General features: G+C 36.5%; 1 protein-coding gene across 1 annotated transcript in view; it reads left to right on the forward strand.

Annotated features, from left to right (window-relative positions):
• The window catches only part of MICU3 (mitochondrial calcium uptake family, member 3), a 52,966-nt gene that overhangs the window by 31,955 nt on the left and 1,196 nt on the right, over positions 1-19,815 (forward strand). Inside the window, exons 10-14 of the mRNA XM_009885044.1 lie at positions 3,843-3,943; positions 5,763-5,934; positions 10,127-10,235; positions 11,214-11,371; positions 14,407-14,481. Of these exons, the coding sequence (XP_009883346.1) occupies positions 3,843-3,943; positions 5,763-5,934; positions 10,127-10,235; positions 11,214-11,371; positions 14,407-14,475 (609 nt within the window). The 3' untranslated portion in view covers positions 14,476-14,481. The remainder of the gene's footprint in view (positions 1-3,842; positions 3,944-5,762; positions 5,935-10,126; positions 10,236-11,213; positions 11,372-14,406; positions 14,482-19,815) is intronic.

The raw sequence follows: 19,815 nt of genomic DNA on the forward strand, positions 1-19,815 counted from the left end.
ATTATTTACAGCAATATCCATAGTAATAATACATTCATAATAATCTTGCAACAATACAATATATCCAGCCTTTCTTTTCTGGCTTTTAAATCGATGAGATCCTGAACTATTAGTCCGGTTATCAGTCCTTATTTATTTCACCAAATTTTAAAACCCAGAACATCAGTGGTCTTGTCTAGTCAGCTAAGTGGGACACAGAGGGCAGAGAAGGATGCTCTTTTCATTGACTATTTAAGGAGCTTGGGGTACCGAGTTTTCTGAACTAACTGTCTTCTTAATCTACAGTTAGCTGGCATGAATTCCGTCCCAAGTATAGATGGACCTAAGTTTGGTAATCTCTACACAATTTTAATTTGAAGGTGTGACGGGTTTTTTTACTTCTGATGCCTCAGACTATTATCTGTAACTACAATGTAATTGAAGCTTAACAGCAGCTATACTAAACATTAATTTAAATTGTCTGTAAAATGTATAAAAAGTCTCTCTGCTGACTCGTAAGTCATTTTGTGAAGAAAAATCATGTCCTGCCTTTGCTCCACTGACAATTTCCCATATTTCACTATAATCATCTTTATCTTGCTTGGGTTAAGTTTGAGCCGGCTGGCTTTCGTCCATAGTCTTATCTCTCCCAGGTACTCTCCCATCTGAATAATATTATAGCCATTTGTACTAAGAAAGTGGCATAAAGCTAGGTGACACTGGAGTCTGTGTTATTCTGTAGCCTTTTGAGAAGGCCTTGTGTAAGTCGAAAAGGAGAGTAAATAAGGTTCGTTGTTGTGGGAGTCAACTTACAAGGTCTCTTTGAGGGGAAGAGAAGTTATTCATCACATCCAGTTTCTTTCTAGGACAGTTTACAGTACTGTTTCTGCTATCCCTAATTTGGCAACCACACCATCCTGTTGGAATATGCCAGTTATCACTGAATTCAGTTTGTGGGTTTATTAAATTACCAAATAAAACTGGGAATCAGTAGATTTACTAGCACTATTGAAAAATCAAGGACTTGCAGTAAGAAAGCTCTTACTAACTCAAAGCGTAATATGCATATTTCATTCTCAGAATATGTTGCTACAAGTGGACCATCGCTCATGAGTGTAACTTACTTTCAGTCAACCCTTTCTAATCAAAAGCTTGAAATTAATTTTGCAGAATATAAAAAATAAAAATAGATTTACTGCTTTTCAGGTTAGGAAACTGAGAGGAAATGATGTTGCTGTTGTGCAGCAAGCCGATACAGTGACCAAAACACTTCTCTCCTGTTTGTCTCTTTACCTGTATTTGTATTACAGTTAGTGTCAAGAGAAACGAGGTATTCTCATTTAAATGACTGCAAAATATATTTGTATATATGGGAACAGGTGTGGTCATTTCATTTTCACTGATCTAAAATACAAAATTCATTTTATAGTGAACAATAAATAATAGTTTTAAATGATTAAGGCTTTTGTTTTTATCCTGACCCCTCAAGAGAGAGAATTTATTTAAAGCTGTCAATGCAGAAGGAGCAGAGGAATAGTTTTCAGTTGTCTGCAGTTCTGCAGAGAAGCGTACTGGGTTGAGTTTCTGCGGTGAGGTTTTTGTTTGGGGTTTTTTCATTTAGTGAGGCTGACCAAATGGGAATTGTGAAAAGACTTACAGATTGTATTTTTTTTAAATGGTTCTTTAGATATGGGTGAATGCAACCTAAGTCCAAGGTTTTGAAATGTTTTTGCAAGATGAAAGGCTGTAATTTAACATTTGATATCTCTTCAGTGTACTTGAGGGAAATTGTTTGAATGTGCTCAGGGATTTAATTGCTTAGAAGACATAAGAAATCAGGGTATCTGCGTTTCAGTATATTGTGTCCTGTAGTGGAGGATAACAATATTAAAAGACAAATACTGATTACTTTTCTGAATTAGTTTGCTCACTTGAAGAGCAGAGCTGTCTTAATTGAAGGACATGAAATATCTCTCTGCCTATACTTACACTATGTCATCCTATTTCTCCCTGGAGAAGAATATGAGAATAAAGAGGAAGCTAGAGTACATGAAATACAATCTTGAGAATCCTAAACTGATTATGCTAAAGTACAGAAAAGTCTCTCTCGTTTCTTTAGTTCTTAGATGTTGAAAGGAAAGGATATGTGTTGTTGCTGCCTCATGTTTTTCCTTGTTGATACATAAATACTCTTAATGGATATTGCATTTTACATTTTTTACAAATCAGTATATAAATTTCAATTTAATATAGTATTTTTCAGAGAATGTAGATATGAAATGTTTTTTCTCAGTACATGATGTTGAACTGCTGTTCAAAATTTCTTCCTAGTTTCTTCATTTAGAGTTTCTTCGTCCTGTTATAAATCCATAGCCTTTTCAGTTATAAAATAAAGTCAGGCTTAGAGGACTCTGAGTGCAGCTTGCAGGTTTGTACACACAGATCTTTGTAGATCTGTATAAACAGTTTTCTGTTTTTTATAAACCCATAGGTTTATAATCTATCATTATGGGGATAAAGTAATACTGTTACATCTCCCAAACGCTTACTAACTAGGTTTCTGTACCATTCTGTTTCATACTTTAACAGTAGAGTTGGCAGGCACACTGCCCCAAAAGTAAGGTGTTGGTGATGGGTGGTAACTTGCCTAAGAAGGGCAGACACTACTGGCTCCCACTCTTTACTTTTCATAAGATCTTGTCTTTGTAAGGAAAATGAGAGCTCAGACAGAAGGTTCTCCCTAGGCAGGTGCAGCAAGGAAACTAAAGATACTACTTGTTGAATTTCAAATGTTGGCAGATGCACGTTAATGCCAGAAGGACATTGCCATGGTGGAATACTATGGCTTATTTAAGAGCCCTATGTTATTGAATTATTTTTCTCGCTCTTCAAAAAAAGCTCTTCCGTATGTCAAGAGTTTCTTTTTAAAATAAGTAAAATCAATGCACATACAAGACAGTTAAGGGTAATGAATATGTAGTTAAAAAGTGGAATGTTGCACAATCACTATACACAGGTGATCGTTACTTCTGTTTATGCACTGATGATAGTTACTTCTGTTTATATGTGTGTCTTCCTATTTACAACTCTTGCTGTTACAAATGGTCAAAATGAATTGGTTTTATTATTCTAATTCTGTGCCTTCAAAGTTGATAGTTCTTTACTAAGGAAAAAGTATTAGTACATGTTCAAAGATTCCTGTCTGATAGATAGTCCACATACTCGGTAGATGAGGAACACTCTTAAGAGAATGAGTCAAACTATTACTTCATGATCTCAAAATTTCTTACAATTCTGTTGTTTTAAATGTATTTGGGCAGTAAAATTTAAACTGTAATCATCTGCTAGTTATAGAAAAGAATCGTATAAAGTATACCCGACTGATGTGAATGGTTTTGGAATACAATCCCATACTTAATAATTTTGAAATATAAAATAAGACTGTATGAAGACTGTATGTCCTTTAATTTCTTTGTAGTTGCATAGTAGAAGGGAAAGGAGATTGTATACAAAGGGAGTTACTTTTATGGTTTACCTCAACTGACTAGAACATTATTTTTTTTCTTAAGAGTTTCTGGTGTTATTTTTCATGCTTTTTCCCCCTTCACTGCAGTTTACATTATATTATATTGTTGTTTTAAGTGTTTTCTACTAAATGCAATTAACAGCCTAATGCTATTTTGTGTGAAAATTGCATGAGTAAATTAATTTAATGGATTTTAATACTAAAATCTTTAAGACTGCGAACTTAAAACATAAACTCTTTTAATAGGAAGGTCTATTATGATGATAGGCATTCTCAGATTATACTTCTGTAAATGATGCAATCATGGCTTTTAATTTTTTTTATTCTAATATTGAAGCGTGCTGACGATATTTCAAGTTCGCTGTCAGATACCACACTGCTTGTACACTTTTTTGGCAAGAAAGGAAAAGCTGAACTGAACTTTGAAGATTTTTATAGGTGAGTCTCAACTTTATTAATTCCTTGTTAAAAAAATACTTGTGTGCTTCTTCTAATTAATGTGTATTATATTACTATACACAGTATATTACTATACAGACATGTATATAAAGTTTATGTTCCCTTTGTGTGTTTTATATGTACAAAGAGCAAAATAAAACAATAAGCGGACCAGCGATAAAACCCCTGTACTAACGCTGCAGCGTTTGCAAATTTTGTTTGCACTTGTGTGCGTAGTTGGTTTGGGGTGGAGAGGTTATACCCCAACCCTGTCCTTATTGGTATACAGCAACTTTTTTCTTGGCTTTGAATTATTTTATTTTTTTTTCACCTGTTTGTCAGTGCTTCAGAAGCAGTTTTGTGTGCATCTCTGCTCCTAGGGACATATTTAAATGTTAAGATTTTTCTGAAGATACCATGTAGACACCTTAGAACAAGCTGTTCGGGGAAAAAAGTGAAAACACAGTGGAAGCTATTGGCTTAATTATTACACAAGTTCAAATAGAATTAAAAAATGCAGTTCAAATAAAATTAAAAAATGTAGGGAGAGTGCCATAAAACCAGAGCCATAAAATTCTATGTTTCTGCGTTCGCTTATTGTTTCCTTAGTAAATATTCCCAATACCTATTGTCTTAATAGTTATCACTAAACTGTGCGTTCTAATCAATCAGATGTTTGCACAATATTTTGCCTTAAAATTATGTGTGTCATGAAAAGTATTCAGTATTTCACATAATCTAAAAAAGTGTCATCAAGTGAAATCATGATGTGAGTTCAAAACAAGAGCCAGAAAAGAAGGTACTTTTTCAAAAGGCATATAGTGAAAATGTCCCATCTATTGCTGTAAGATGTTGCGAATGCTAAAGTGGTCAACACCTCTTAGACACATTCATGAAAGAGGGATCTATCAAGTTTTATTCGACACTACTTTACCAGCTCAAAAAATCATTAAACTATGGACTGGTGAGGGAAATACTATTGTATGTTTACCTTGCACTGATACTTTTGCCTAGATATCCTTTTGATTTGAGCTCCTTATAGTTCTTAAAAGTCAAGTCATATATTGGGAAGGAGTGTTGCAGACAATGTTTACGGGATGGGAACTCTTGGGAACCTGTAAGAGGGAAGTGTTACAGGGTGTGCTTGACAATCAGATGAATGAGAGCTCCCAGTGCAGTACTGTGACCAGAGAGCTAGTTTCATCCTTGGTTGTATAACTAGGACATCAAGCAGAATCAGGGAAGTTATATTTCCTTTTTATATATAGCTGGTTTTATACTTTATCCAGTTTCGGTGTTCAAAATATACTAAATAAGTTGTTAAGTTGGGAAGAGTTTATAGAAATAATATAAGAATAGTGAAGTATTAACAAAAAAGTTTTTAACAGCTGCAAGAGCTCATCATACTTAGCTTGTTAAAAAGAGAAAGGTGAGGTTTAATCGCAATCTGTAAGTAACTATATGGGAATGAATTTTTGGAATTCATTTAATACCATGATGGAATTTTCAGTCTATTGTGTAAAAATAAAGATCAGTGACCCACTGAAGAAGAAAATTAGGCAAACACAAACTAGAAGTAAATTAGAAATGTAAGCATTAAGTCATTTTAATCCTTACTAAAACACTTCATCTTTCAGTTAAGATTGTTGTGTGGATTAGAAAATATGTCAGCATAGATAAAGGATTTACAATCGGTGCTGTGAAGAGGGAACTGATTTGTATAATGCTATTTGGCTTTATAGTCTAAGAGTCTTTTAAGGACATGAAGAGTAGAGGTATAAAGTATTGCTATTTCTTCATATTTGTGTTTGTGCTTTAGATTTATGGATAACCTACAAACTGAGGTTCTAGAGATAGAATTCCTTTCCTACTCTAATGGGATGAACACCATCAGTGAGGAAGACTTTGCCCATATTCTTTTGAGGTATACAAATGTGGAAAATACATCAAGTTACCTGGAAAACATGCGCTGCAGTATTCCTGAAGAAAAGGTAATTGTTTAGCGAGGACAGCAATGGGCCACAGCAGCCAGTTCCAGTGTCATCAAGATGAAAACGTAGCCCTCTTGGACTGAATGAGATTCTGTCACTGAATTAATTACTACCAGGATTTTATTCTGATCGTAGGCTGTGTCTCTCGTGATTTTCAGATTACTTGCTGAACAAAAAGTAGCAGAGTAAATAGCATAGAATTATGTTCCATAGGATATAGCTAATAATCTTTTTGAAGTTTAGATAACAAGGCTTTATATTACGTGAAAATTTAGCTTAAACAGCAAAAAACATAAGACTCAAAAAAGAATAATTTTCTAGCAATGAGGCATTGAAAACCCTTTTTTTTTTTTCTTCTCTTTTGCACTGCCACTGGAATAGCACCTCTTCAAAAATAACATTGACACCCTTTATCTAAGTGTTTTATAGTCTTAATAATGCATCACTTGTATATAATTATTGGTGGGCATGTGGTTCTTATTAATGGCTGAAGAGATAGAAAAGATAATAAGTAAAGGTCATGAGGTAGATAGTCCTTCATTTGTTTAACAGCAAATGTGTTGTCAGAAGCGCATCTGAGAGAAATGTAGTGGCAGCTATGCAGTGATGGTAATGACTATAAGGGAATATTGGGATATACTCCTTCTGTTTGTGTTTAACAGGGGGAGATCAGATTAATCTGTCCTAGAAATCTAACTCTTGTAATAGCTATATATTTTAATAGCATTGACAGCAGAGCTCGTAAAGAAAAGTAATAAATCGGTTTGGACAGTTTTGTGGGTTTTTTTTTAATGTGAGAAATTACATTGTAATTTCAGTCTACAGACAAAGGTCAGTCAGCTGACCTGATAGAAACACACTCCAAAAATCAAGTTTTCTGTTCAAATATCTGGATTATCTCAGTTAGGTCCACTGAGAGATAAATATAGGTGGGGAGTGGAAAGGGAAAGCAGGGCTGTCTCTTTTGCACCAGGTTAGGTGTAAGATGAAGCGGTGAGGTTGGGATCAGAGTTCCTGTTCACCATCGCTTTCTGAGTTCCCGGTGTAGCCGCCAAGGCGCTCAGTTCCAACTACTCTAAAAGGTCTGTGCAGCTTTCAATATTCAAAGCCAAGACGGTGTAACAGAAATGGTGTAAAACTCTTTCTGCGTGGTTCACAGATATTTTTTGTTTAGGGTGAAATCAAGATTTCCATAGATATGGAAATATGAAAAAAAAAAAATCACTGTGGCGCTTGTAAAAAACAATAAGTATCACTTGAGTAACAGTCATAGGTATAGAGAAATACTTATTTGAATGGCAAAGATGAAGTTGATTAAGTGAATATAAATACAGACGCTTTCTTTTAAAGACAAGGAAGTATTCTTTGAAGTTCATCTCTAAGTCTTCCAGTGCCGCTGTTCTGGAAGGAAGCCTTCCACAGTCATTTCCTCTTCTTGATCTTTGGTGACCCATCAGCTAAGGAAAACTTCCACGTAGAAAGCTGTGCCACTCAGTTACAGGTTTGCTTATGCTGCGTTCTGGGAATACGCTGGCACTTGACCAGTGCCATGTATTTGTATGTCACATGCTATACCTCCATTGAGTGAAACAAGACATTGCCATTTTCTATAGCTCCATATCACTGGCTTGGTAAGTGTGCTGTCAGTACAGTGGAAAAAGTAAATCCCTGTGACATCTCTTGTGCTGATCACAGGCTATTGAGAATGGGACTTTGCCTCTTACTGCCATGGAGGTGCTGTTCATATGTTTGCACGTTCGAAAATTATAAAATGTACTCTCTATTCTGTTACAGTTATACGCTGCAATACAAACGAGAGGATTCCATTTAGAAGAAAAATTAGTCTAGCCTGCAAAGTAACCAGCAGCTACTCTCACAGTTGGCAATGTTAATCTTCCGTGGCGCTGTATGTAGAAGCCTCTAAAGCAACATGATGATCATTTGGCGTTCCGTAGTCACGTTAAAATGTTCAGCTGGCATGCTGCCTGCTCACAGGATGTTTTCCTCCTTTTACTAACTGGATGCCAGGCAGTGATTCATTTTAGCTGGCACCTTGAGGTACTACAAATATCAGCTCCTAAGAAAAGTCTATGCATTTTTAACAGCATTGGTGCATTAATGTAACAGTTTTCTTTGCTGCAGTAAAATATAATCTGTCCAAATAAATAAAAAAGTTAGCTTCCTTTTGCATGGAAAATAAATAGTTCCCATTAAGAAAATTCTGGGATATCTACATAACTTCCTATGTCCAAATGCAAAACATACAGGAAATACCAGTTGAACAAAATACGGTCCTAGGAAAGGAGACAGACGGCAGAATGCTGTATGCCCAACTCTCTTTGAGTGTCATTTTGCCTGCCCTTTTGCCTTTTTTGTGTCCTCCTTCCTTGAGAGGAGTTAAACGTGTATGACTTCAGCATAAACGAAATGAAGCCAGATACTTGTCTCATTGCTAAAATGTTGTAGAGTGTGTACGGTTTAGCCATGGACTGCAGGTATGGCTCCTGTATCGCCCTGCCTCATCTCCAGTGTCAACTCATGGCAGCAGTTTTCATGACTACTGGAAACACAGAAGCTGCAAAAAGGGTTGTTTGTAGGCCAGTGGTTCTCAGCCTTGCCTATGCAAGGGCTACTTTACATCTAGACTGATCGTCTCTTGTTACATGGAAAGAGACAGGATTTTTGCAGTAGCCTGACCTCTTACAGTATCTCCCACATTCAGAATCTTTACAGACAAATTGGTGCAAATTAAGGATTTTTAAAAATCAATGTGAACCTAAAAATGTCAGCTTGAGGCTTTGATGGCCATTTTCCATTCCCACTATTTTCCCATAGTGTCTGAGGGTCCTGGTTGGGGACTGAAGTTTCACCGATCTAGGTATTTCACAAATACGTGACAAAACTATTCCAGTCCCAGACAGTTTTCAGTCTAAACAGAGTGCAAGAAACAGAACTTGGACATAAACTATTAGATGTCAAATGCAATGAAACGAGAAGACAGTATTGGTTAGTATTAGTGGGTGGAGGCCTATTAAAGTCTTTTATTTTAACAATATTATGTTGCTCTCCATATTTACCACAGTACTTGTTGTCTTATATGGGTTTACATTGAACCTCTGCCATTTCCTCCTCTGTCACAAACTTATTTCAGTATGTTTTCTGTGTTCTACCGTACCATAGTGTCTATGTACGTCTTTGAGGAGCGATGTAGGTTGAGATGTTAGTTTGAACAGAACGGCTCACAGGTCTTCCTGTTGTATTCAGGTTTATTTTCAGAGAGAAGTAGTTAAATAGGATAAAAGGATAAAAGCAGACAGAAGAATAGGCAGGAATGATAGTTAAAGGAGGCCAGGGAGATCAAGGTTTGATGAAGAATGCCATCCCGTGTTCAGGATGGCTGACAGACCGTGAAGAATGAGATGTAGGCAATGGCCCTGGCTTAATTCAAAGTCTCTGTTTAAGGTCTCTTTCAAAGTTGATTTGGAGATAGTTTATCGGGTCTTTGGATTTGTAGTTAAGATGAGAAAAAAGCAGAAGAAGTACAATAAAGAAAGAAGAAAAAATAAGCTGTTTTAACAGCACTTTCAGAGAAACTTTCACAGAAAATATTCTGAAGTATGGCCAAAATGCAAAAGATTTTTTAAAAAGCTGGACAAGCCCTGAAATACTTGATACTTGGAGTATCAGCTGAAGAGACTTAGGTGTCTAAATGTGGATATGTAAAAACTTCACCTTAAAGTACAGAGCTTAAGTTAGATCATAGCATGTATTTATGAATTCATTCAGTGTATGTGAGCACACACGCTCACATATATATAATAGTGGTTTGCGGGTTTTCAGCAGTAAACATATTCCAGTATTCATACAAAGCTAGACTCTTATTCTTAATGTTAACTGCCATATCATAATAATCCTGGAATTCTGAAAGATTGCCTTAAGCAATGGAACAATATTCTTGACTGGTTTTGGGGTGAGAATTGCTACCCATGGCAGTGCAAAGAGCAATGACATTTGCATTCCTCAGGAGACTCCAATTCTGTATTTTATTCACTTTCACTACAAATATGTTTTTTTTAATAGGTGTAGTATCTATACTTAAATAAAGTAGACATACATAACGACAAGGTTTATTTATTCAGTTGTCATCACTACTGATAATCCTTATGGTGCATATTGTTCTTCTCTTTTTTAGGGTATCACATTTGATGAGTTTAGATCATTTTTCCAATTCTTGAACAACCTAGAAGACTTCACAATTGCAATGCAAATGTATAATTTTGCAAGTCGCTCCATAGGTCAAGGTAAGTATTTATATTTTTATAAAAATCTGTTGATAAAGATACAGAACTGTTGACAAAAATACAAAAATGTTTTGTAATTCCTAGTTTGTAGTTTTGTCTCGGGTAAAAGGCTACAAAGGCTAGGGCTCCAGCTTTGAGAGGAGAAGGCTCGGTGATATCTCGAGAAAGAAAGCTTTACAAAGTCATTTAAGCGGTGGATAAGCTGAGTGCAGAATGGTTGGTCTCCAGATCCTACAACACGAGAGTTAAGAGGCATTTGATGACACCAGTAAGAGATCAATTTGAAGCAAACAAAAGTATTTCTTTACACAGTGGGCATCTGGAATCTGGCCTTCTACAAAGGTTGCAGAAGGAAACAGTGTCAGAAGGTCCGAAGAGGGATTAGACAGATTTTTGAACAAATCAATAAGTGGGTGCTGAAAGAATGAGGCAGATATAAAGTAACTAAAGTCCTTAATACGACATTTGAGATGCTTGGAGAGTGCAATCAGAAAAATATGTGAAATGGTCAGACTTGTGTGCTCTCTGCAAGTAGCATCGTCATGAGTCTGACGCAGTGACGTGAGCATAGTCCTACCTCATGTGGCCTTACCAAAGGAGTACGCTCTTTCCTCTGTGCTCTATTTCTCAGGTTCTGTTTTGTGTCAATTAAGTAGATGCCATAAGTATGTATTTAACGTAGGTTTAATTATAACATGATTTCTAATTTTTTTATTACTATCCTATGTGTATAGTAGATGGACTGTTAGCTTTTGTGTAACATAATTGTTACCAATTGAGCAGTAGCATTTTATATCAGTTTAGAGCTACGTGGTTTAGAACTGTGAAATTGAATCCCGATTTTTACATTTTCTTATTTTTTGAGTATTAAAATGTGAAACTCAAGTTAAAAGTTTACTTGTATCTTGTAATACGTTCTCCACAAAGTGGATTAAATTAATGTGTATTATTTTTTCTTCTGATGTTCTCTTTATGCAGATGAATTCAAACGTGCTGTGTATGTAGCAACAGGCGTGAAGCTTTCACCACATTTGGTGAACACAGTGTTCAAGATTTTTGATGTCGACAGAGATGACCAGTTGAGTTATAAAGAATTTATCGGCATTATGAAAGACAGACTCAATCGAGGGTTTAGGGTAAGGATTCTAATTTTTATAATAATCTTAATTGACTTTACTACTTACCGCTACTTACTTTAGCACCAGTAGGTTGCAAAGCAACAGTACGTATGTTTAAAGACATCTGTTTTGTAGAAATCCTGAAGCAGTATGTAACATAAATGCCTTCTTAAATTCATGATTTTTTCATTGAAAAGCAATACGTAGAGGACATAATGTATCTTTATAATACACAAAACAAATTGGCGATGAGAAATCCTCTGCATAGTGTAATTTCTTCTGTGTTGTGTGATTGATAGATGGCATTAAGAATTTTAACAAGGGTAGCAATTATGTCTGGGTTGTTTGCAGGGAAGAGAGTTTGTCTCTCTCAAACCCAGGCAGTTTAGTTAAAGGTCAACCATTGGCTCTTCTACAACATTATTTAAAACACCAAGTGTTGATAATGACTGTTGGAAAGAGCTGGAGACAAAGATAGTTTTAATTTTCAAATAAAGAATTAGTAAAGTGGTTCTGAACAATGCTATATTCTAGTTCAAAGTTGATTTTGGTAGTTTAACCCTATATCTAATACATTAAATTACAAGAAGCTAGAGGGCAAGAAATTACTTGCAGAAAATTTTCATACAGAACAAGCTTGTACATCGTGCTTTGCCTTTTAGGTGAATGTGTAGGCCTTGCTGCCCTCTTCAGGTTCTGTGTAGTACAGGGGAATTTTGTAGTAGCAGAAGAATTTTTATTTTGAGTATGATCAATAAAAGTCACTTTTTTTTCTTCATATGACAGGTGTTAACATTTTTAACTAAAGGTAAAATGGTGTTCTTCCTGACGACCTAATCCTTAGACATAAATCTTAAACTATATTATGGTTCCTAAATTCGCATTTCAGTATGTTATTTTTGTAATATAATTGTAGTCGTTAGTTAGCTTCCTAAATAAATTTTTAGAACTTTCTGTGAAGTGGTGTTGAGTCTAATAGTTTTCTTGTTATTTTTGTAATATTATGATTGAATGTAAAATGTGGATAACAACCACTGCATTTGTAACAAACTTATTTCCTTGTTGGTCCTCAATTCCTTTTATTACGGTGTGGGAATGATGATTGTTTCATAACCATTTCAAGATGTTCAGCTATATGTTTTAATTGTTTACTAATTGTAAGTGTGCAGTGTATGTTAACTTAACCAGAAAAGTCTGCTTACTAAGTAATTCTTGTAAATGTATTACATGTTTCTATTTCACAAAACGCATGACAGAAATCACATATAATCCTTAAGAATCTATATCATCCAGCACTATTCAGTCTTATGCATGTATCTTTCTTTTGCCTAGGCCACTATAAAATATTCCAGTAGACTGTAAAAGAACAATAAAGAATAGCCAAGGATGTTCAGAAGAATAGCACCATCTTTCATAAATTATATGTCTAATTTGAATTAGATATATCTCCTGGATTGCATAGGATGATGATAATTTGGTCCTATAATTCAGTTATATTTCAACATGCCTACATGCAGACTTCTTAGATTATTCAGAAAAATGCATTCTCTTCATTAATCAGTAGTATTCCAAGACAATTACAGTACCAAACTTAGGAATTACAATTTCCAGGAAGTTTTTGTAAGTGTCACACCAACCTGATTTTTGCAAGAGTGGGTAGTAGTAAAAATTCTGCAAAAATTTGCCCTTTTCAGTTTGATAAACCCCACACACACCCAGCCACACCCAGCCCGGTCTTGGTTTAGAATGAAAAGAAGAAAATACCTAAGAACCATTTGCCCAGAACAAATTGGTGGAAGGTGTCATTAATTGCTTCCTATGGTTCGTACATTAAAAGTTACCCAGTATTTAGTGTGGCCAGAGCAAGTGAAAGTTTACCCCCTTGCTCCTACAATGTGGAAGGCTCAAATGTTGTCTTGTGCTAAATCAAAACTAACAAATCACTAACCTTTTCTTTGTTAATAACTGTGTTTCGAATCCATATTAAGATTTAGTCAGTTCCATTATACAGATAAAAGAACATTATAGCTTCTGCTTATGCAGTATTTTGTAGCAACGTGGACATTTTTGCTGTGAGAAATTTGAACCTGCTTATAAAGTGTAAATACCTGATTTTAATGTTAAGTATACTACAATTAATGTCTACCCAAATCAGTGTAGTCTCTGATTATCACTCTAAAAACATCTAAAAATAACAATTTAAAATAGGCCTATGATTTGAAGTATTATTTTACAATTAACATCTTGTACTTAGTAATTCAACTTGTAAAGAAGTTGTTTTGCTAAAATGTTTGTCCAGAAGAATCTTGAGGGCATCAAAGAACTTGGTACTCGGACCATGTATTTTAGCAAAGGGCATTTTGTAGTTGCATAGTCTGACTAAAGCAAACCTATTTAAGAGCAAAGAATTACACAAGTCCGATGAAACTGGAGTTCTGAAAGGTCAGTCAGTACCTACCAGCTTTGTCCTATTTCAAAGCTTAGCCATAGATTTACAAACTTGAGGAAGGTCAGGTACTACCCCTTAGAGAAACATAATTAAATATTCATTTTAACCTATATTTTAGATATGCTTTTGGAAAAGTAAATGTCTTCAAGAGTTTATCAAATGAAATTTCTCTCCTTCTGGAATATAGTATTACAATCTGAAACCTTTTTGGTTTTAGGAGTTTGAAACAAACTAGTATGTTAGGCTGCCATCAAGTGGTCAGGCAGAGTATTGCCATAAACTTATTAAAATGTGCTGACTTGAAAAGCTTTATTTTTGCTTGCTGTTTGATTTTAAAGTAGTTATTTCCTTTCTTTTTTCTTAATTTAAAAATACATAAGAAGATTCCCTTTCCTTTATAAATTCCATTTTTAAACTGAAAGATTTGGAAATTAATGACTAAATGATAAACATTTTACCTAGCGCATACTATACTGTATCTTCTAGCAATTCGTCACTTAAAGCCATTTTTTTGTATTTTCATGGTACCGTTGTCTTATGCTTACCTCTGGCTGCCTTCACATGTTGTCTGCATCTGCGCACTTCTCCGTCTTCTGCTCCACAGGGCTACAAACCTATACAGAGGTATACTACTTTCAAATCCTGCGTGCGGAAGGAACTCTATAGCAGATAAATGACGGTATGTGTTAGCCGCCCCGTCCGAGTGTCCTGGCATGCTTGCAGGAATGGCTGAATGTTAAACTGTCACTGCTGCGTTTCCCGTTCCCAAATTCAGGAACAGGTTACCTGGCTGAAAGCGATGTAGTAGATCAAAGCGTCATGTTGTGTTTTTGACTGAAGCAATAGAATTTGATTCCGGCGTTGGCAATGCCTGACTCGCACTGTCACTGTTTTGTGAGCCAGCTGCGATTTTGTACTGTGTTTGAAATAAGGAAAAGTATTCTTTCATAGTTTCTGTTGCTGTTTTTTGTCTGTCCTGTGACCACTTTTCAAGTAATTTCTCCAGTACCTGTAGCTAACAAGTATTTACCAATGCAGATTGTAGAGGCAGAATTTTCATCCTGAGAGACTATTAGCAATCAGATTCTACTTTGAGTTATACATTTACACTTCTGAAAACAATAATATGGTTTTGGCTGGATTAACGCTATACCAGCTATTTTCAAAAATTCAGCACCATGCCCACACATGCCCACCGTGGCTGTTTCTGCATATCCACTACCTGAATATTCATTCTTACATTTAGATTGTACTGTGGGCTTCAGTGCAAAAACTGGGGTGTGCGTATTCTGTAGCCGTATTGTGACACTTTGTCACACGGTGGACACAGCAGAAATGTGTTAGTAGACATTTCTAACAAGAAGCAAGAGTTTGCTCCTTTGCAGTTTAAGGTTTTGGTGCCAGCCCTTTTTTCATGCCCATATTTATGAACTTTGCAGTAGTTGCTACAAAGGCTGTTAACAGCTCACATAGGTCCCAGATGTATTATTGCGCAGCGGGGAGGAACAAAGAGGTGTACGCCGTGACAAACAAGGCCCCATAGCCGGTGGTCTGCTGTGAGTGGAGCCTGTGGAGTAGCCAGCACGTCTCGTGCTCCTGAACCGGGAGGGTTTGGCTGTCATTCCTCCTCTGTTTTTAATTCTGAGGGACAATATTAAGATGAGACTTCTTGTCAAATAACCATCTGCAGATGCCTCCAACCATCAGCATGTTGGCAGCTCACCCGAAGCCTTTCCTTTCATGTGCCTCCCAGCACCTGTGTGCCAGTGGGCGTGCTGGGACGCTGGTTTAAATTTTTCTTCCCTAACTGTGAAACAGCGTGGAAGGAAAGGGATGTAGGTAGACTAAGCAGAAGTTCCTTGGGTCCTGTGTATTTGAGGGGATGGTTGGCTTCTAGCACAGTCAAAAATGTAAGTCTGTAAGGATGAGAGAGAGGTCACTTGACTCAGACTGGTACCCACCAGCTCACCGGTCCCACGGATGTTTTCCTTTTGTAGGCCCTCTGCGAGATCAGTGAGGTAGAGCAAATACATCTGAAGTGTTGACCTGTTCCTGTGGCACAGCATGTCATGTATCTCATATTGTGTTCTTTGGGACTCTTCATGCCATTTCTTTTTTCAGTGAAGTGCCACGTCTTTTGAACAGGCTGGTTCTTTGAAATTCAGTGGTAAAGATAGCCTGGGGCACGTCCAGGCTTACGCAGCTGATTTGTCCTGCTAGAAGGAAGACAAGAGTTCTGTTTGACCTGCATACGCTCTTCTTTTCTAAAATTTAGCATCCATAGGATTATTTCTTTATTGTTTTGATTAACTATTAATTATTTTTTTTTTAAATTATACTTCCTCTTTATGAGTAGGAATGAGTATGCTTCACATACGGAAGCATTGTACTAGTATGTGAGGAACAGAAAAGGAAATTTGATCTTACCAAAGCATCTGGTTTCTCCACCTAATTAATGGGAAGTGTAAATGACTAATGAAATAGTTAAAACAACATTTTAGTCATCCAGCTCACCCGTGACATAAGAAGAATTTCATGGCTTTAGATTAATTTTGTATAATTTCATATCTTTGAAACTTTTGGCTCTTTCTTTCCTCCTTTCCCATGTCTTTTTAAAAATTATTCTTTTAAGAGTACTTTGTCTTTTTGTCCCCACTAATTCTGCCACAGCCTCCATTGTAATTGCATATCAAGTATTGTTTAAACTGTAAACTTTTCCAGATAGGGAACAGTTTTTCCAGAACTGGCAAAATGTTACATAGTCACGATGCTTTCCTAATAATTTCAGTGAAGGATATGTGACCAACTGGAATAAAATGCAGCGTGACAAAAAAAAAGAATCCAATGGCAAAAAAGGCAAATAAAATTAGCTTGGTGACAGAAGGAGAGACTGTGGTAAAGGCATCAAGTTTATATACCTGGACACCTTGACAGAGATCTGAACTCAGGCAATAAATTAATTCATTCATCTGTTGAGATGGAGTAAACTGGGAAAAAAATACAGTGGAGATTTATGAAGGGCGGCTTTTGTTCACTCTGCATAAAGTCATTCTCGAAAAAAAAAAAAAATTAAAGTTGCATAATGGCATGTCTCCACTATGCACTGGGAGACAGTGCAGAGAAAGGGGGTTGGTTGTCAGTGCAGTGCCTGGCTGCAGGCAGCCCCACCGACCTGGTGTGGAGGTTGCTGGTTATTTATTTACCCTGCTCTTCTTCCCACCCCGAGCTGCTGGACGCTGTAACAAGAATGCTTCTGGTACCTAAGCTTGCTTGTGTGAGACTGTATCAGGTATCTGTTACCTGTGCACTGGAGAATACAGTGTAAACCTCATATATATATAATACTCCCTTTTCCCTGCAGACACATTAGTCAGCTACTGCTCTTCACTTGAGCAACTGCTCCTTGTCTCTTGGGATGAATTACAGTGACATATCCAGCTGTTAGCTAGTCTGAGTGCCTTTTTTGGGCAAAACATTACGTAACTTACAATATTTCTTCAGATTTGTTGTAGACATGTATAAAAGTTTGTTGCAAGTGTCAGTTAATGGAAATGGAAATGTTAGCCAAAACATGTCAAGTGATTTGGAGTTAGTTACTGCAGAGGAGAACAGAACTAATTCTCTTTTTGCCATACAGTGTGGAGTGGGGAGTTACAAAATCGTAAAAATTATTATTTTCTATTTAGTTTACAAATTGAAAAGAGAATAAAGACGGAATCATTGGAGATTTGAAATTGAACAATTTCAATTGGGTAATTAAATTTCAGTCTGCTGTACAAAGAAACACATAAATGTATGTGAAATATAAAAATCTGCTGCAGTTACATCCCAAAGTTAGGTGCAATACAATAACGCTTAGTTTTGCTTTGTTCTAAATATAAATGTACAGATCACTGTCTGTGCTTTGATATACTTTCTGTGGTAAATGTAGAACTCTGATGAAAGAGATTAAGATAGTTGGCATACGTACCACCGATTATACCATCCTTTGAATCTGCACCCTGAAAAGGGATGAACAGCACATTGTGCTGTACATTACGTATCTGTAAATTGCACTAATACAATTGACTTCACAGCATAAAAAAATGTTATGCCCTTATAATAAATGATGAAAATCTCTCCTTGGGGAGCAACTGTGCAAGCTCTGTCTGGTCCAGACAGCTGGCGATGTTCTTGGAGAGCGTGTCTGCCTGCGCTGCTCTCCCTGTGGGGCACGCAGCCCGACTCGGCATCCGTAGGTACTCCTTTGTGATACTGTTGGGAGAAGAGGAAAATCCACGTGAGCAGGGAACTGCCAAACAGAGCTGAGAGGAGAGCTCTACTTCGAATGCCTTATGGAAGGGATTATTTAGGAAATTGCTAAGAAAACCCTTCTGAGGTTAATTTCCAAAGAAGGATGCTGGAGGCCAGCTTCAGGGGGGACTCAAATCCATCTGAAAGTACTGTTTGCTGAACTATCTGTGTGCTCAGAACCTGTTAGTTAAGCTATAATTCCAATTTTGCTCGCTTCTAAAGTATTGAAAGTAAATATCCTATGTCACAATTGTAAACCGAGAAAATAAGTTGTATGTCGCAGTAATTTCTTGAAAATCTTACGATTTTTGCCTTAAAAGAACTGTTTTCTAGATGTTCTGAATTTTGTGGGGCTTCTAAATTTCTGATTAAAGGTTTTTAGGAAGTAATAGTTAGTATCTACAAGCAGTCTTGGGGCTGATTGGGGAAGGAAATTTCATTTTGAGAAGGACCTGGAAGACCAGCATGAGCATTCAGAACCTCGTTGCTAGTCACGTTTCGACAATAAATTGCTGTCTTCTAGAAATAATCAGTTTGGCCAAGCAACATTTAAGATGTGTCATGTAGTTAATATTTTGAAGGCTTTTAATTTCCGTACTCTCCTAATATACAGCAGTTGAATACATCTATCATAAGAGATAGCTTAAAAAAAGCCCTGAAGCAGCTGTTGCATACTAGTTGAAGAGACTGTTGCTTACCTCTTCTCTAAAGCAAATACAGCGGGAAGTGTGGGATAGGCACACCTTTACTGACTTATCTTACAACAGTAACTGGAAATTACAGAACCCAGACTTTTGATCCCAAAACTGACTAGAACCTTAAAAACACACCTGGGTAGAGTGGGAGGAAAATGTTCCTGTGAAATGTGAAAGCATTGCAGAGTATGTGGACAAAATGTTCTTTCTACGGGTTTGGTACAGTGAGAGTAGATACAACAACAGTGCATACGTTAGAAATAAATAGGTGGACAGTTAATGTAATTCAGTGTTTCTTTTATCGATTTGCATGAACATTTCTCTGAACCTGTTTCATAAAATAAAAAAATAAACACATATCTCAAAGCACTGGTTAATCAACTGAATGTGCTTTTTAATGCAGTGCATTTTGCAAGTAATGCATTTTTTTTTTCATATGATTGACCGTAAGTCTCAACTAAATTACTCATTCATGTAAGTATTGTTTCATTTAAAATCTGGATTATATACTGCTGTGGATTAGATTGTTTTCTGAATATTTACAACTTCTACATAATGCTCTATGCTTTTTAATTATAAAAGATGAGTAATAAGAATAAATGAAATGTAGGCTTCACGCTCTAACGGTTGGGTTCAATACACTGCAGTGTCGCATTATTTGTAACTTTCGACCAGAACTTCAACTTTCACTTCAACCTGAACAAGCTATCAGACAATCTCTTACCTTGACACTGTAACCATTTACCTCCAGACGCTGGATTTCATTTCTAAGATGGTTTACAATTTAAAATTACTTGTAAATGCTTCGGACTTAACTACAGTTACAATTCCTGTTCCTTACTTAGCCTCTCTGCCCAGTTGATATAATATGTAGCCCCATTCCAACTTCCGGTACTTACTATTAAAACAGGCTTGTGGAGTTAGGGATAGCGGAAGAAATAATGAGACCCAGCGATAACTACAGACAGCATAGAGTCCTGGGGTGAATCCCCCAGGCCAGCCGTTGGCTGATACTGCTCTCCGTT

This window comes from Charadrius vociferus, unplaced genomic scaffold, assembly GCF_000708025.1.
Source record: "Charadrius vociferus isolate BGI_N301 unplaced genomic scaffold, ASM70802v2 scaffold134, whole genome shotgun sequence".
In the NCBI taxonomy this organism is placed as follows: domain Eukaryota; kingdom Metazoa; phylum Chordata; class Aves; order Charadriiformes; family Charadriidae; genus Charadrius; species Charadrius vociferus.